At 40.5% G+C, this 19,489-nt stretch overlaps 1 protein-coding gene across 1 annotated transcript; it reads left to right on the top strand.

Annotated features, from left to right (window-relative positions):
- The first annotated feature begins 5,830 nt into the window (after positions 1–5,830).
- LOC139950650 (alkaline phosphatase-like) lies at positions 5,831–18,085 on the top strand. The gene is made up of 10 exons (XM_071949429.1): positions 5,831–6,143; positions 8,805–9,031; positions 10,556–10,730; positions 12,135–12,310; positions 12,790–12,892; positions 13,637–13,735; positions 14,603–14,743; positions 15,364–15,555; positions 16,991–17,128; positions 17,805–18,085. The coding sequence occupies exons 1-10, from the start codon at positions 6,053–6,055 to the stop codon at positions 18,074–18,076; spliced, it is 1,614 nt and encodes a 537-aa protein (XP_071805530.1). The 5' UTR covers positions 5,831–6,052; the 3' UTR covers positions 18,077–18,085.
- Positions 18,086–19,489: the final 1,404 nt, after the last annotated feature.

Genomic DNA, 19,489 nt, shown 5'->3' with positions numbered 1-19,489 from the left:
ATGAAAGAACTTTACAGAGAGTGCGCCCTCAACTGTTGAAACATTTGACAGAAATAGCGCCCCCATTGACAGCAAGACGTCAAACTTCGATTCAAGAGGGGCCGGGCGGCGGGGGACACAGAATTTCCAGCAACACGCTGAACTGTGGTCATACTTTCCGCGCGGCATTCTTTGATGTCACTGGTGGGTTAAGCGCTTTAGTAAAACGGCCAATTTAATTAAAACAGCCAGCATTTCATAAATTAACATTATGAAGCGATGGATGAATGGTGTCACTTTTAATTCAAGAAAAAATAATGATTTTTTAATTTCCCCATTGAGGGATAATAAAGTTCTTATATCATCTTATCTTATCTTATCTTATCTTATGACGTCACACTTCAAGGCTCGTGCGGACACCGTAACAACTTTGTAAATTTGAATGTATCGACCTGTTTGGTTGTTTCTTTTATTCAGATAAAATAAACCATAATCAGGGGACCAGTCAACTTGCTGGTCATCCTTGGCTAGTGCACTGCAACAGCTGGTATCCCCATCAACAATCCGGATGGGTGTATCCGGCCGTGTACAATGTATGTATTGAATTCAGTGTAGCAGAACGTGGACAAAGTGAAACATTATATGCCCACACTAATATCATGTCTGAATGAATCAAACCAACCTTGAATAATAAGGTTGTTCCCATTTCGTAACTAGTCCGACTATAAGCCGCATGAACAATAGGCGTATAAATTATAGGCGTATTAGGGCCTATCCACAAAATTCTGCAATTTTGGACTCCCGAAAAATGAAACAACAAACCTGTGAACATTTAAGTGCATCCTGATGAGCCAGTGGGATTCCATTTTCAAACCTTGAATTTGCCTCGCTCGCGCAATAAAAATGTAAAATTTGCGTGAGTGCATTGGCAATAAACAATGGGCGTGGGCGTATAGGCTCCTATTATGCACTTATAAGTGGGATTCAACAAAATGAAAAAAAGAAATTCTGTGAAGGGATAAGTTCAATCGGTCATCGGAGCCAAAAGGAAATAGTGGCCTTTTCACTGTTTTCGAACGGTGAATTTTGGCCTCGCGAGAAAAAAAATACAGATCGCGAGGATACAACTTGGCGAGATTAAAGGGAAGGTACACGTTTGGTAATTACTCAAAACAAATATTAACTTAAAAACTGACTTGGTAACAAGCATTGGAGAGCTGTTGATGGTATAAGCATCGCGGGAAACGACTCCGTCGGAAGTAATGTAGTTTTTGAGAAAGAGGTAATTTCTCACTAAAATAATAAAAGACTTCTAGCTAAAAGTCTTTTATTCTTATCTGAAAGCACACAATTTCGTCCAACAAGGGTGTTTTTTCTTTCATCATTTTCTCACAACTTCGATGACCAATTGAGCCCAAATTTTCACAGGCTTGTTATTTTATGGTTATGATGGGATACCCCAAATGAGAAGACTGGTCTTTGACAATACCAAACGTGTACCTTCCCTTTAAACTACTTTAGAGTGTGCCATCAGTGCGATTGCCCAATGTCTGTATTACGCATTGTGTGGATTACACTCGTTGTGAATAAGGAACGCGACTTTATATCGAGACTAAAGCAAGGTTTAAGTTATAGAGTTCAGTAGTTCATATAATTATCAAATTGTTCAAATTCGAATTATTATATCATGCGAGCTCGATATAAATCGGGTGCCCGAGGTCGTGCATCAGAGTTCCCATTCATGATGATGAAACTACAGCTGGGCAACCACTTTGGACATTTCACTCCTAGCTTCAGATCGGAAATAAGGTTTATTACACAACAATTATTCCATTCATATACAAACAATGAAACATTTTATCAAAATTTTTGGGGGATGTGGAAGGCCGGGGAAGCTGAGTAAAAATCGAGTACAGCAGTCATAAAATTAATGACTGTATAGGCCTACTTGATTTTCACTGCACTTAAAATTAATAGGCCGAGTATTGATTGGTAGGCCTACAGTAGATAAGTCTATACAAATCCACCATGAGGCTATTTCTGAAGAAAATGCGCTTGATCAATGGGTGCGTTCGATTAGCTTCCCTCTGGGTCGACCCCGCGGTGCTCACTCGGGTGAGCCCCTGCCATGAGCTAATCGAACGATCACACTCGCCCGCTCGTGGTGACGTCATGCCCTCGGATCACCCCCCAAGTGACCCACTCCACAAGCAGGGCGCTGGGGGATGACCCGGGTGAGCCCGTGGAATGACGTCAAAGCTATTCGAACGCACCAGGGGCAGACCGGGGTCGACCCAGGGAAGCTAATCGAACGCACGCTGTGTGCACATCCAACGATTTTATTATGGGTGTCAAACTTGGGCAATAACTAAGAAACATAATACATTCCACCACTCAGAGGGCAATGGAAAGAATAGTGTCAGTGGTTTCACTAAGAGACCGGATACCTCACCAAACTATCAAAGATAATAAGTTAGTGACTATTGATCCATTTCACCTGACGTCATCATCGGAATAATCTTGGATGCGCCATTTTGGTGGTCAATGTCTACGTGTGTTATTCAGAGAAGTGCGCATTTTTAGGCGATGCGGCGTTTACACGTAACAAACCTATGACTACTAACATGGTGAGCGTGGCATCAATCGCCGCGTGTGACGAAGGGGTTAATACTGCAAAAAAAAAATTATTCTGTACAAAATTAATGTACACAACAGAAAGGGCACCGAGAACCACAACTACTGGCAAGCCATAATAGTATAAAAGATCCAGTGGTAGACCAAAGAAAAGATGGAGGGATGAAAACAACAACAACCATCCCAGCACAATCTTAGTTCATTTACGACAAGTTCAGCCTTGCATGACGTCACAGTTTGCCACACTTTACGATTGCATGTTTTGTTCACTAAGAAATAATACAACAGTACGTGTTTGAACAATAGTGGTATGTTGTGCCTGGACTCCATTACCAAAACTACATTATCGGCAGTAAACGCTATACATCCCACTCATAAAACCAAAACGTCAACTCCTCGAAGGTTACATTTCCCAATGCTCCCACGTAATAACACCACACATGTCTAAAATAAAACCAGATTTCTGTTCCGTAATTAATTTTCAAGACATCTGTACTTTACTGTGACCTGGTGACGATATTAATCATGAATGAATGGTGAGCTCTAAAAAGCACTGGGCACTATATTGGTAATTACTCAAAATAATTGTTAGCTTAAAAACTTACTTGGCAATGAGCAACGTAGAGCTGTTGATAGTTATAAAACATCATGAGAAACGGCTCCGTCCATGAAATATAATTTGTTTGAGAAAGAAGTAATTTTCTCACTCAAATAATGTTGATGAGTGACGCAAAAATAATCTTCTCAATCATTTTTGGAATTGTAAACTTTTAATGTTCATGTTTTTCTGATAGTAAGCATAAATAATTTGCTTACTGGAAAACATCTTTAAAGGCAGTGGACACTATTGGTAGTTACTGGAAATAACTATTAGCATAAACACTTTGGTAGCGAGTAATGGGGAGAGGTTGATGGTATAAAACATTGTGAAAAACCACTCCCTCTGAAGTGGCGTAGTTTTCGAGAAAGAAGTAATTCTCCACGAATTTGATTTCGAGACCTCAGAATTAGAATTTGAGGTCTCGAAATTAAGCATCTGAAAGCACACAACTTCGTGTGACAAGGGTGTTTTTTTATTTCATTTTTATCTCGCAACCTCGACGACAAATTGAGCTCCATTTTTCACAGGTTTCTTATTCTATAATATATGCATATGTTGAGATACACCAAGTTGGAAGGATGCTCAACTCTACCCTGAGATATGAACGTGATGACCCCAAAATGTTTTGAGCACAATCGTGTGTGTAGTTCCCAGTAAACATTATCCGGGAATTCTGCGAAGGCCAACTTTAACAGAGGGTGAAGTACTTTCATTTGCCTGACTCAAACGATGCCGACACTCATAAAAATAAACGCAACATTAATTACTGACCAACTTCCAATGTTGGCTTCAAACTATAGGCCTAATGCCAACTAATGCAATGCTGCGACCTTGCTGATCAATTGCTAGAATTGGGCCAATGTATGTCCTTGCAACAGAACCCGTGCCCCCATTTTAAAAAAAAAATAACTTTTGAGATTAAAAATGACCAGAGTAAAATTTGTATAACTCTTCATGTGATCATTTCAATTATTCTGAAACTATTTTCCAATTAACAGGCAAACAATTTAAGTCTAAAACTCCACTTCAGATTATCTTATGAAAGTTATAGTTTACATAACAGTGGTGCTGGAAATCATGAACTTTTAGTTTACCTATAGTTTCGGCACTGTGTTCCAATGTATAACTGTTATCTCTCGATTAATGTTAGGCGGAAGTTGATATCGTCTGAACTTCTCCAATGTGAGATTTAAAAATCCCCAGAGTAAAATGTTACGTTTTATAAGCTTTGATGTGACAATTGTGATGTGACTATTAACGCGTTGCAGTTCCCGCTGCTAAAACATAGGATTCGAACTGCCTATAGCTACCGGGCAATCGTGGCGGTCTAGAATAGTATGACTCTGCTCTAGAATTGCAAAGGTCGTGGGTTCGAATCCCACCCAAGATATGCCTGTAATTTTTTTTCTCACAGAATTCGGGAAAGTACTGAGTTTACAGTGCTAACACACTATGTGTGTATGGGTAAAAACCAAAATGAATACTATTACCCAACTCATGTACAGACTACAGACATGCTTTGATCATGACGGTACAGCCCCTTTAAAGGCAGTGGACACTATTGGTAATTACTCAAAATAAAAAAAAAATTAGCATAAAACCTTGCTTGATAACAAGTAATGGGGAGAGGTTGATAGTATAAAACATTTTGAGAAACGGCTCCCCCTGAAGTGACGTAGTTTTCGAGAAAGAAGTAATTTCCACGAATTTGATTTCGAGACCTCCGATTTAGAATTTTGAGGTCTCGAAATCAAGCATCTAAAAGCACACAGCTTCATGTGACAAGGGTGTTTTTTCCTTTCATTATTATCTCGCAGCTTCGACGATCAATTGAGCTCAAACTTTCACAGATTGGTTATTTGACGTATATATTGAGATACACCAAGTGAGAAGACTGGTCTTTGACAATTACCAATAGTGTCCAGTATCTTTAACATTATTTACAGAAATTGTTACAGTAACCACACACATCATAATTCACTTGAACTCTAGCTGTGGGGTACGGTTATGATCAAACTGTGACACAAGAGAAGAACTCACTCACAGCGATGAGCGAAAGTGAAACCGAGCTCAGGAAAGTGTAGCAGTCCTCCCACTTCCACGCTGAGCTCTAACATGAATCATAGACCGCCCACCACAGTACGGGTCATAACAAAAGGACATCAAGTTTATGGGCACTTCCCGTAGGCCCTACCTCTCGTGCCCTCAATTCGAGCTTCGAGCTGGTGTTAAATAGAGGAACATAGATACCATGATCTGGGCCCAATTTTACGTAGAGCCCATGATCTGGGCCCAATTTCACTATTAGCACTGAGAAAATATCGCTTGAGCTATGTCTGCTATAAGCAAAAACCCATTCAAAACGTCTTCAACAATCGTAGACTTTTCTCACAGTCCATCTATCTTTCATTTTATCCCATTACAATCAGCGAACGGATCCACATCGAGGCTTGGGGGGGGGGGGGGCTCAAAGAGTCACGGCGTTCGCCTGCGCATCAGACAGGAAACACACCAAGAATGATGGAAGCTTTGAAGGTCCAGCATCACTTGATATGACCGGCCCATCTCTGACGTCACTACACTCACAGTACAGCACTGCACTACTTTAACAGAGTTGTCGTCACTTTGGTTTAAGTTCGTGCACGGAGCGGACGCCCTATACACTCCATTCCTACCAACTATTCTTACCGTCGCTCCATCAGCACAAACCCCCTTGGACTTTTTGATTCTACGGGTAAAAAAAGGTTCGTCGGGCTCGCTCTGCCGAACTCCCGCGCCGCTCCATCGCAGAGTTTAACCCGGTGTAATTATCGCCCCGTGCTTGCAGTCAGTTTCAGCATGGGACACCGACAAGTTGGGCAGCTGGTGCCGATGTTGTTCGCGGTATGCCTGCTGCTAATGTCATGCAGTGACCCGGTCAGCGCACAAGGCAAGTGTTTCAAATTAAAATCTCCTTTTTGTATTATGTGAGTGCTGTGATTCTTTATGTTATAGGGATGTCTTTATGTATTTTCCACTAAAATTATTGAGACTATTGTGTAAAAAATGCAGTGATTCTGTCCTTCGTAATGTTTTACCCAGTTTTAGACGATTTCCCTCCACTTTTTACGGGGCAATTCTCAGTCTTCGTATCTGCTTAAAGGCAGTGGACACTATGGGTAATTACTCAAAATAGTTATTAGCATAAAAACTTACTTGGTGACGAGTAATGGGGAGATGTTGATATAAAACATTGTGAGCAACGGCTCCATCTGAAGTGACATAGAAGTGACATAGTTTTCGAGAAAGAAGCAACTTTCCACGAATTTGATTTCGAGACCTCAAGTTTAGAATTTGAGGTCTCGAAATCAACTATCTAAAAGCACACAACTTTGTGTGACAAGGTTTTGTTTTCTTTCATTATTATCTAGCAACTTCGACGACCAATTGAGCTCAAATTTTCACATGTTTGCTATTTTATGCATATGTTGAGATAAACCGATCAAGAAGACTTGTCTTCGACACTTACCCCAAAAAACAACGCCAATGAACAATGTTTTGAGACGATACATATAATAATATGTACATTTTTCCCGCTTCTTTTTGGATCTCTCCCTTAATCCCTTTCCCTTCTCGTTTTCTATAAATGGATATTGTATTTGTTTGTACTTGTTTTATGCCCCTGAAGAAGGTCCGGTTTGGATCGAAAGCTAAGGCCATCTACCCTACTCATTATAATGTACATTTTATACAATTCGTTATATAGACGGGCCTATAACGTCACATATGGACACCGTTGGTAATCGTCAAAGACCAGCATATCACTTATCCCAACAAATGCATAATATACAACTCTGTAAATTTGGACTCAATTTGGCATCGAAGTTGCAAGAGAATAATTGAAACAAAAAACAAACTTGTTGCACAATGCATTTAAATTACATGAAAACATATTTCTCAAAAACTGTGTTTCAGAGGGAGCCGTCGTTCACAATGTTTTATGTTTTCAACAGCTCTCCATTACTCGTTACCAAGTACGTTTATGCTATTTTGAGTGGGTAACTATAGTGTTCATCAGTGCTTTTAATTTATGGAAACTTGCTCACTCTCCAATCATTAAATACATGATATGGGCTGTTGGAGATCATGAATTTAAAAGATTCGTTTTTACTCTCCGTCTTTGGCCAATCGAAGCCATTTGGTCCGATACAGGTTCACAACTAACCCGAAAGCCCCCTTCTATACCAATACAATTATTTGCAAGTGTGTGATCGAACTGTGTTTGCTCGTGCCGTCTGACCGCCACAACACTTCCCTTCTCGGCTTTGTCAAGGTCACTGACCCTAAATGAGGTCAATCAAGGGGTCACCATCAGTGCATGACCTCTGCCATCAAATCGTTTGTTTCATACCGGCTGGGCAAATACCTCGAAGGTTTCAGTCCATCAACACTTCTGGGTTATTTTTAACAAACCTATTAACATTCAGCATTGACCCATGCAAGACGTTCAGAACCATGACCTCGGGGCCAGCCTAAAGGACATTGCAACACTGACTGGCTCCTATCATGGAGCAATGCTCCTACTCTCAGCATGTGTTCAGATACGTCGTTTATGCCCTTTAAACCAGTTTTCTATGCACACAAATTCCCTTTTGTCTGATGGCATAAACAATAACATGGCCCAAGACAAAACAACAACAATGGCATTCCAAAGAAAATGTTTTCCTATTCCCAGCTCGCATAATTTAATTGTTTTGGGGAACGTTAGAACAAAAGGATAAAAGTTCATGCTCACAGTTTTCTTTAAACGCAATTATTAATTTGCACACTAATGGTTTTTCTACACGCTTTTCATCCCGAAGAAATTTTATGAAGTCCTCGTTCTTATCTCGATATTTGCAAAAATTAGTGTCACCAAAAGGGTCTGGGTACTTTTCGTAAAACGTCCTCAGATTTACAATACACTTACAATTTACACAGTTTGAAGATAATGATATAGTAGAAAGCTTCCCTTAAAGCCATTGGAGCCTTTCGGTAAACAGTGTTGTCCAAGGCCCACACTTTGTGTAACACAACTTCTATATCAAATAACAAACCTGTGAAAATTTAGGCTCAATCGGTCATCGGAGTCGGGAGAAAACAACGGAAAAACCCACCCTTGTTTCCGCGCGTTTCGCCGTGTCATGACATGTGTTTAAAATAAATCCGTAATTCTCGTTAACGAGAATTTATTTTGTTTTGCTGTTTTCTCAAAAAGTAAAGCATTTCATGGAATAATATTTCAAGAGAAGTCTTTCACCATTGCCTTCTGTAAACCCTGTAAGTTATTTGTAAATCTGTGAACTTTTTTTTTCTGAACCGAAAGGGTCCAATGGCTTTAAAATTTTACACGATGAGTTGATGTAGTTTTTAAGAAGTGATGAGTAAAACAATCTCACGATAATAATTTGTGTCTCAGTGTTAGCATTTCAAACGTATTTACCAACTGCACTGGATTAGAGTAGTAATCATTGTTTTGTTTACTGTGAAATTAATTCATTCGAAATGATCTTACAAGACTCTTTCATAGATGGTATTTGTTTTATTTGTATGTATGTGAATATCTTAACAGGTCCTCAATTCTGGAACGATCAGGCCCAGCTCACCTTGCAAAAAGCCCTGCAGAGGGAGAGGACTCTCAACAAAAACCCCGCCAAGAATGTGGTGATGTTCGTGGGTGACGGCATGGGCATCTCGACCGTGACGGCAGCCAGGATCCTCAAGGGTCAAAAGGCTGGCAAGACCGGGGAGGAGACGGTGCTCGCGTGGGAGGACTTCTCCAGTATTGCGCTGTCCAAGGTTGGTAACCACATCCAATACTCTCCATTACTATAATATCTAAGTCTTACAAAGTATCTACAAACAAAGTACTCAATGCGCTTAGTACATTTTTTACAGAAAGATATTCTATTTAAGTTATGAATTCTGGGACCCCATTGTGTATAGCACATCATAAGGGTTTACAAGTTGCTATGTCGCATTCAGCAGCCACAGCCAGGGACAAGGGCGAACCCTCTCTCTTTTCCATTATAATGTACTGTGTTCTTTCACGTGCTTATACACAACACACGGGAGCAGATGGTTAAGTGTCACGACTTGGACTCGAACCCACTCAAGTGATAAGAAACACCAAAGTTTGAAATCGGTGCTCTTAACCGCTCGGCGACGACACTTCAATGGTCCTCGTCTTTGGAATTCGTTTGACCAGTCTACCAAAGCATTATCCTCTGTGGCTAGGTTCAAACATCTTATAAAAGGTTCCTTATTTCCCAGTACGTAACATATTTCCTATACCGTTCTTCTCCTTTTATTGTATGTTATCGCAGTAGAAACTGTCCGTGTTGTGAATAAAATGATTGATGACAGAACAGTTGCGTGCCGACACGGCTCAACTTCAACGATAGTCTTTATGTTTCATGCTTATTTATCCATGAACGATAATAGTTGTTGGAGGGCAAGAATAGAAACAAAAATCAACTACCCCCCTTGTTTTCAAAACACACTCTGCAAGTAAAAACAAACAAATACAAACATTGGAATTGCATACAAAGCTGACGGCCACATTTAAGTCAAATCAGCGAAAACGGCTTGCATTTGGAGAGGGTTTTTAAAGTACAATAATCGGCCTACTCGAAAAAGGCGACCGCGATTTGTATATACTTAGCTGTTCATATTGTTATTGTTATCATTTATTTGTACATAATATTTTCATACTTTTTTTCTTGGGGGGGGGGGGGGGGCTTCAAAGGCTATCCCAGACGATTCACGGATGAATCCATTTTAGAGTTTTGCCGTGTCCTACCCTTCATTTGCCTTTATAAAAACAGTCACAAGGTTATTAAGTTTGTTTTTTACCCATACACCGATGTGTGTTAGCAATGTATACTCAGTACTTTCCCGAGTCCTGTGAAAAAATACCACAGGCATGTTGCTCGGGAGAAATTCGAACCACGACCCTTGCTGCAATAATTCTAGAGCAGTGTCTTACCAACTAGACTACCGAGGTTGCCTGAACAAAGCAAAATAATTACTCGTGCAAATGATGTTGTTAACTCAATAAGGGCATGGTTCTCTCTCTTAAAAAGTTTTCCTTGTCTTGTTAACCTTGGTGTATATTTACCTTTTTGATATTGACACTTTCTGGCACTCTGAAGCCATTTTGTCGGTATAAAAGGTTCTAAAAGATGGTTTCAACATAGCGGATGCAGACAAGACCAAAGTGACTAAGTTATGCTCTAACATAAATCACTTGTTTAGGAACATAATCTGTCTGTGATCAAAGAATAAAATATATAAACGTTCTTCTCCCCCTCATGTAAACAGACCTACTGCGTTGACAGACAAGTGTCGGACTCTTCCAGCACCGCCACGGCGTTCTTCTGTGGCGTGAAGGCCAACGACGCGACGGTCGGCCTGGACGACCGAGCACAGTTCCGTGATTGCGCCACTACGATCAATGCGTCCGTCGATTCATTCATGGTCGACGGTCATCGGGCAGGTACGTCCGTAGACTGGTGCCTTGTCCTTAAGGACTGGGGTCAATAAGCATGAAACTACATGTAGCTTGCTTTTATTTTACACATGTTACTGGCCAAAGTCCCATGATATCAATTGCTTGTAACTGGTATTTAGCTGTTGTTTACATAGCATAACAATAATTGAGTACAGTCTTAACCGGTTTTCTGATTTTAATAAGGAAGGATTTGTTTAGCCTAAGCGAGTTCTTTTTGCTTAAGCAGCTCTGTGAAAATTTGCCCAGGTGTTAGCTTTTTATGTAGGCCTACACACATGTACGTCAAAATTTAACTGCGACTCTCCAGAATCATGAAAGCCGTGTGAAGTGATACAAGGTCAAAGGTGATAATGTGCGTGGGCTAAAAAGCCGATCTCTGGCGTAATTTACGAGCCTCGAAGTGTGACGTCAGATGTTTAGGCTATTACGCCCGAAACCCCCAGGGACGGCTTAGAGGGGGGGGGGGGGTCATTTTTTTATGACAGTAAATTATACTCCTCGGCCTCAGATGACGCAAGTTATTTTATGCATGCTATTTTGTATGTCACCATGTGATTATAAACTATTTTTTAATCACAGTCTTTGAATATTAACAAAAAAACGGAAAAAACTGGAGGGGTAAAATTAAAACTACGTTGTTAACAATGATGTTAAAGGCAGTGGACACTATTGGTATTTACTCAAAATAATTATCAGCATAAAACCTTACACTTACTGATGGGGATGGGGAGAGGTTGATGGTATAAAACATTGTGGGAAACGGCTCCCTCTGAAGTGCCATAGTTTTCGAGAAAGAAGTAATTTTCCACGAATTTGATTTCGAGACCTCAGATTTAGAACTTAAGGTCTCGAAATCAACCATCTAAACGCACACAACTACGTGTGACAAGGGTGTTTTTTTCTTTCTTTCGCAACTTTGATGACCGATTGAGCTCAAATTTTCACAGTATAGTTATTTCATACATATGTTGAGATACACCAACTGTGAAGGCTATATGGTCTTTGACAATATTACCAATAGTGTCCACTGCCTTTATTAAGAAGGTCAGAAAATGATGTACTGACTTCTATCCGAGTTCAGACCAGTTCTTCAATAGTAATCATGATGTTGTATCTACTTGTCTAGCTCCGAGGATACTGTTCACAGAAGCTCCTAAGAAGTCTATAACTCCAGGGGTTATCTAAGAGTGGATTTGCCATTATTTCAATGTTCCTCCTAAGATCTAGATCACAGTTTCAGATTTTTTTGATATCAGAAAAACATATTACCGATGAATATGACAATTAAAAGTAAACTAGAAATGAGGGGAAAGGAGGCTAGCCGTTCAACCAAAGTTGTCAATATTTTGAGATGTTATTGTGTATTTTGTCACCCTCCTCATATCCTAGGTAAAGCTACGGGGTTCGTCACCACGTCACGCGTGACTCACGCTACACCAGCCGCCCTCTACGCCCACAGTCCGGATCGTTACTGGGAGGACGATGAGGACGTGCCGTCTGAGGAGCGAGCTTTGGGGTGCACGGACATCGGGGCCCAGCTCGTAGAAAACGGGAAGATGTTTGAGGTTAGTGAACAAGTCAGGCCTGATACTTGGTACTTGGTAGAAACATTTATGGGCACGTTTGGTAATTGTCAAAGACCAGTATTCTCACTTATAGTGTCCAGACATATGCATCAAATAACAAACATGGGAAAACTTGGGCTCGATTGGTCAGCCGTTTCTTATGTTTTATACTATCATCAGCTCTCCAACCAACAGTGTCCAGTGCCTTCAATCCACGCATACATGAAATTGGCCGTAGAAGACATTTCAAGCTATTTAATCACTGGTCTGACTTCTCCAAGTCAGAAATCAGAGTTTAGTGGGAAGAACATCATACCTGACAAATATTTAAAAAGCTTTTTATCTTCATGTAACTTTAAGCAGACAATGGTGTTTGGCTGACCTTTTTTAACTTTGATCCCGTCTTAGGTTCCAGGTTGTGCTTTAAAGTAAAGTATTGTTTATAAATAAATATGTGTCTGTCCTTTATCATAAATCAGGTTATCATGGGAGGCGGACGGAGAGAGCTGACTCCGCGGGACTTTATCGACCCTGAGTACCCCGAAAAAGACGGCCACCGGGAGGACGGTCGCAACATTATACGTACGTACTCCTCTAACAAACATTACTGTGGCCCTTTTCGAAAACACGGCTTCGGCTTTGGATTTGGCTCAGGCTAGCTTGGCCCCGCAGTTGGTTTGATACTGGCGCGTGCTTTGCGTACGCACGCAGGGCTTCAGACGAGAGAACGGAGCCTGAAGCCGAATCCAAAGCCGAAGCCGTGGTTTCGAAAAGGGTATATAGGAACAAGGGTATCGTTGTCCAAATTGTCATGATACGGATTAACATTGCACCGAAATCTTAATAATGAAACCTCGTGTAAAAAAAACACAAAACTATTCTAGGTCACAAGGGGTCGGGAAGAGCAGGGACAACGCCATAAATGTCGAGATTGTACAGACAAAACAGTTGGCAGATTGTTGATGAACTTTGTTAACCTCGTACTGTGTTGTCTTTTTTTCTGAAGTCAATACAAGAATGTCCACAGCAAGTATACACAATGGTTATTTACGTTCGTGATTCATGAACATGACATTTTTTTTACAATAAAGAAATATTGTTCACACAATAAACCATGGCCGATATAATAACTTCATAATCTCAAGGCGCACGGAACACTAAACACACGGTTCAGAGTATAGACTTGGTTCGAAACAATTTTGTATAACATCTATAATTGAAACAAAACTCCCTATGAATACGTCACATATTTAGCGATAATGAATGAGTAATTGATGTGACCGTACACAATGACACAATTATTGCGATTATGTTGTCCATCTGCAGAGGAATGGCTTCTGAACAAACCATTAGAGAGCAGCAAGTACGTCTGGAACCTAGACGACTTCAACAATGTGGACCCCGACGAAACAGACCATCTGATTGGTGAGTTTTACTTCCGGTCGTTTTGAGATCATAACCATTTCGGTTCTTGCATTTGGGTTACGCCGGATCGTACACGCTGGTCAGCCTACTATACATTGATATCCTAAGCTGGACCATGCCACACGCCATAGAGGGGTGTCGACCAACAGAGGTCACTGATTTGGTTAGAAGGATTCAGGACAAAACTCTGCCAGCATTCTTTGTATACAAAATCGTTATGACAATTGACAATACAACTTTAAGGGTCAACTTTTAAATTTACCCAGCTATTGTACAGGTGAACAACACACTATTAAATATGAAATAATTATTTGATACGATAACCCCAAATGGATAAACATGTCAGCTTGTGAAACCAGACAGGTCCAAGCTATGTTTTGGTGATACAATAATTGTATACATGTTTTAGCGAGTGAAATGTTTTCCAGAGAAGGCCGTCTCACGTGTGCCAATCAAAACTAGCGGTTGAAACGTTGCACATGAAAGCTCTGAAAGAGTGCAATATACTTTATTGTGTCGCGAGAAAGAAGTAGTTTTCCACAAATTTGATTTCGAGACCTTAGATTAAGAATTTTAGAATCTCGAAATCAAGCATCTGAAAGCACACAACTTCGTGTGACAAGGTGTTTGTCTTTCATTGTTATCTCGCAACTTCGACGACCAATTGAGTTAAATGATTTTCACGGGCTTGTTATTTATGCATATGTTGAGATACACCAAGTGAGTAGACTGGTCTTCGACAATAACCAATAGTGTCTTGGGTCGTAAAAGATAATATCCAGACTATACAACTATAATATTTGTCAGAAGGTTGAAACATATTGATAGTTTCATTGAAGAATGTTAAAATTATGTAAATTTTTACAGCGCTTTTTGAGAGATCTCACATGCAATTTGAACAAGAGCGTATGGACGACGAAGCTGGGGAGCCCTCTCTTGCCGAGATGGTCGAAAAGGCAATTCAAATACTGCGAAAAGACCCGGATGGGTTCTTTCTGGCCGTTGAAGGTAAGAAGATAGCACAATAAATTACTCACTAAAAACCCAAAAACAGATCAAACTAAAGCTGCTCATATAACGGCTTGAGGCAATACTACCATCCACCTCAAGTTTGAGCGTGGGACTCTTGTCGACCATTGGTTGATTTTGTCTGGTACCCAGGGTGTAATGCATGTGTAGGTAACCATGAAATATCGACTTGTCAAACGGTCGCTTCTCGAACTTGCCCCAGTGTCGTTCAGAATCTCCAATTTATCGTAAAAATTTCCCCAAAAATTGTATGTTGACCGCGTTGTGACATCATGCGCTTAAAGACGCAATCTTTTGCCCCAAAACGCACGTGTAAACACAAGGTGCCACACTAGACTGGGCATTGAGATTTGTACATCGTACATTAGACTGGTCAGGTCATTTTGCCTTAATATCCTAAGCTGGACTATGCCACACGTCTAAGAGGGGTGTTAATCATGGGGATGGTGATTTAGTTAGAATGGGGCAAGTTAAAACTTTACAGTGAAATATGTTTGACTTAAATGACCCCAGCAGTCACGATACCCAAAAGAAAACTGGTCCCTCCGTAACGAATGTCTCTCAAAACACAGCTCTCACATTATTGTTTCTTTTAACAGGCGCCCGCATCGACCATGGCCACCATGATGGTATAGCGTCTATCGCTCTGCACGAAACTCTAGCCATGGAGGAAGCCGTTGCCAAGGCGATGGAGCTAACAAACGAGGAGGATACGTTGATCATCGTCACCGCGGACCACAGTCATACAATGACCATTGGAAGTTATCCAAAGCGTGGCAATTCTATTTTAGGTAAGAATTGTTGCCATTAAAGCCATTGGACCCTTTCGGTACAGAAACAAAAAAAAAGTTCACACAGATTTACAAATAATTTACAGGGTTTACAGAAGGTAATGGTGAAAGACTTCTCTTGAAATATTAGTCCATGAAATGCTTTACTTTTTGAGAAAACGGTAAAACAGTATAAATTCTCGTTAACGAGACACGGCGAAACGCGCGAAAACAGGAGTGGGTTTTCCTGTTATTTTCTCCCGACTCCGATGTCCGATTGAGCCTAAATTTCCACAGGATTGTTATTTTATATATAAGTTGTGATACACGAAGTGTGGGACTTGGACAATACTGTTTACCGAAAGTGTATAATGGCTTTAAAGGCCAGGGACCAATTTCGTAGAACTGCTTAAAGACCGATTTTGTGTTTCCAACTGTGCAAGTTTCATTTCATATCACTGCTTAAGCACACGAAAAAGCGTGCTTAACCTTTCGGTGCCTCTTGTGAGAAAATGAATGACACAACAATGCAAATCCATGGCGAGCGCGCAAGATGGCCGTCAAATTGTATTGCTAACCTTTACCTGTGAAATACACTTTACGCTTAATAAGCAAACTGTTCTGCTATGGTTAGCATGAAACATTGCTTCCCGTTATGCAGCGCTGTAAAGAGCTGCTTAAGCACATAATGTAGCGAAGCACAACACAATGATTACCACACTAAAGATTACCAGCAGACAGTCTACCATGTCACATGTACAGTGATTGGTGTCCTGCTCACTTCTGTTAGGCAGACAACTTTTAGTCAATATTTTCTGCTAGGGAGTAGCTCTAGGAAATTGGGTCCAGCTGGAACGAGAACGGCAAAGGTGGTCTTTGCTAAATAATCAGTAAAGGAGGTTGAGTTCATAATTATGCTGAGAGGCGACCGCACACAAACCACCAATAGATGTATGTTGGTGTGTACGTTACATGCTGCAGCTTTATCATAGATATAGGGTGCATTCGTTTAGCTTCCCTGGGTCGACCCCGGTGTGTGGCGTTTTCTTTTTCCAGGACGAACGTGTGCAGATAATTACCCACGTTCGTCCTGGAAAAAAAAACCGCCACACACCGGGGTCGACCCAGGGAAGCTAAACGAACGCACCCAGTGATAGTTATGCTGTTGTCAGAGCGTGTACTTTAGTCTAGACGCTCGTGTCCCTTGAGCAAGACATTTTAACCATTGCTTCGTCCTTCTGATGAGACGTAAAGCCGTAGGTTCCGTGACGTGAGTAAGCAATTACACACAATGGGTTCGCCCTAGTGTTCCTGGTATATAAGATGGCTGTAGATATCTATGCACCACCATCAATAAGGCATACTTTAAAAATGATGAGCACTTTAAAGCACCCTTCAGGTGACAAACAAGGGCTGCGTCATTGTGATTTGTTGTTACTTGTCTTCATCTTTACAGGGCTTTATAATTATGGTGAGGGTGAAGACGATCTACCATTCACTACCCTCGCTTACGCCGATGGGCCAGGAGGAGAACTAGAACTGGAAAGCTATAATAAATCAGGACGCAGACGAGATTTAAGCAACGTTGATACAGGTGAGATATACCCAATGGCCCAGTATGTACAACAGTGCGTCACCTTAAAACGAAACTGAGTATACTTTACTGCCAAGATGGACACCAAGCTGTATGTATGGCCTACGGTTTACATGTTTTGTATGCCGTCATTTTCTGATGTAAATTTACTTTGGAAACATGTGAAAATGGTTTCGACGAAGAAACCACCCTCTACGGGGGACCGAGTATATTGCTATAACCAGATACCTTAGTATATACCCCGGCTAAATACATCATCCACATTGCAGCGGTTAAATGACTTTTGGGCGAGGTGGTACCTACATACGAAGCTTGGGACCTTTTAGATTTGTCAACAAGTTTTCAACAACTGTAATCGATTGCTTGTTTTGGTTCATTGAAAGGAAACGTTTTTTTGTTGTGGGATAGTTTTTTTTTAATGACTTTTGGGCGGAGTGGTACATACGAAGGGACCTTTTACATTTGTCAACAAGTTTTCAACAACTGTTTTGGTTCATTGAAAGGAAACGTTTTTTTTTTTTTTTCTTTTGGTCTCATTATGCTTGGACACCTTTACCAAATAAAACATAAATTTATTAAGTGTGTTTGTTTCACGGTCCCGTATTAGTTTAAAAATCTCGCTCGGAAGGTTAACCAACATTTAAATGTTTCATATTTATATTTTGATATTTGTCAGACCATCCCGAGTTTATTCAACCAGCAATTGTACCGAGAAGTGAGGAGAGCCACGGCGGGGAGGACGTGCCCATTTATGCCAATGGACCGATGTCGCATTTATTTCACGGTGTCCACGAACAGAACTACATCGCCCACGTCATCAGGTACGCAGCCTGCTTGGACGGTCGCGAGGATTGTGAAACGAGTAGTGCGCCCTCTCTCGGGGGTGTCATTCCATTGATGGTTCTTTCGACAATTCTTTCAGTTACTGTTTATCTATGGAATATTTAAATATTGAACAGTCTGAATGTACTTTGGAATCTCGGGTTTCAAGTAATATTTTTTTAAATTGTTTAACCGGGGTATAATGGGGAAAACTTGCCCACTAAAACGCAGATAAATGTTCGAATATATAATTCCTAATGAACGCCATCTTTATGGGCAACTTATGGTTTTCGCATTGAGCTGCACCAATTTACAAAAAAGTGGTTCACCACCAATCACGCATGCAATAGACCTCTTGCATACCACGTCACACTTTCAAACAGTGCCCTCACAGTACACTCGACACAAAATGAGGCAGCTCAATGGTACGGAAAAACGTGCGCGCTACCTATAGCATCCCGCATAGTTGCGCGTTCAAAAGGGAAAGAAAGAAAGAAAAAACCTCATTTGCCCGTTCAGGTGATCGACCCTAAACGTTGTTTTACACGAAGGTGGGAAATTGTGGGGTCTCGTACTGTTTTGTTTTCGTTTTTAGAGTGAAAGTACTATTATCCTTTAGTTTCTTAGTTTGTATATTGAGAAATAAAGTTTGTACTTTAATTTAAGAATAAGTACTCTTTTTAATTCCAATTTACTTTCAGTTAAATGTTCTCGTTTGAGGGGTATCAGTACTCATGGCTCTATAGACAATGTGACCTATGTTTACATTCAAACCGCCCTCTGTTGACAAAACACTATATACGTCATGTTTCGCCGGGCACTGAGTTGCGTAGTCATAGTAAGATTGCGTACACTTTCTAGCTGGCTGCCGAAACACAAAGGTTTTGCCCGGCGGTATGCGCGCGAATCATGTTACGGTTTTCGTGTGACGTCAGAGGTCACATGGTCTATAGTACAACATAGAAGTAGTGATGAGAGGTTCGCTACTTTTATAAAAAATGTCTCGTTTTGAAAGAAAACAGACACGAAACGACTCTGGATGTGATGACGAGTTAACGGTTTATAGCAACTAGCTCAAAGATTACTGTAAAAACAACAAAGATTACTGTAAAAACAACAATGTTCACGTCGTTTGTTTTTGCCGACGGCAATATTTGGTTATTTTGTCACTCATGACTATTATTGCTAAAGTAAACGATTCATATTGAACCTACTTTGTTGTTGTTAGTCTATTTTTGTTGGTTGACAGGAATTAATAGTAATACAATGTATTATTAAAGTAATTCTTTTTAATAAAAAATCTGAATAAAATATTTTGTATCTGAAGATTCTGTCCTTGTTAAAAATGACAACATACTCTTTCAGAGGGCTGTGGGTTAGACCCTCTGTTAAGTTCTCGAAGTTCTCTAAGTGCACATACAGCTACACAGCTTTGTACACATAGTTGTGGGACTTGCTTTTGTTCTATTGTTTCCTTTAAAGACCTTGCTGGAACCCAGTTAAAAAAAAAAGGTGTGGGTAGACCCTGAAAGTGTGAAA

The sequence above is a fragment of the Asterias amurensis genome, chromosome 18, assembly GCF_032118995.1.
Source record: "Asterias amurensis chromosome 18, ASM3211899v1".
In the NCBI taxonomy this organism is placed as follows: Eukaryota; Metazoa; Echinodermata; class Asteroidea; order Forcipulatida; family Asteriidae; genus Asterias; species Asterias amurensis.
The sequence above is the reverse complement of the archived record's forward strand: the minus strand, read 5'-3'. Positions and strand labels throughout refer to the sequence as shown.

Coding starts and splice junctions, on each gene's coding strand:
- LOC139950650 (XM_071949429.1), top strand. CDS start 6,053: ATGGGACACCGACAAGTTGGGCAGCTGGTGCCGATGTTGTTCGCGGTA. Junction 6,144..8,804: donor TGACCCGGTCAGCGCACAAG/GCAAGTGTTTCA, acceptor ATATCTTAACAG/GTCCTCAATTCTGGAACGAT. Junction 12,311..12,789: donor AAAACGGGAAGATGTTTGAG/GTTAGTGAACAA, acceptor ATCATAAATCAG/GTTATCATGGGAGGCGGACG.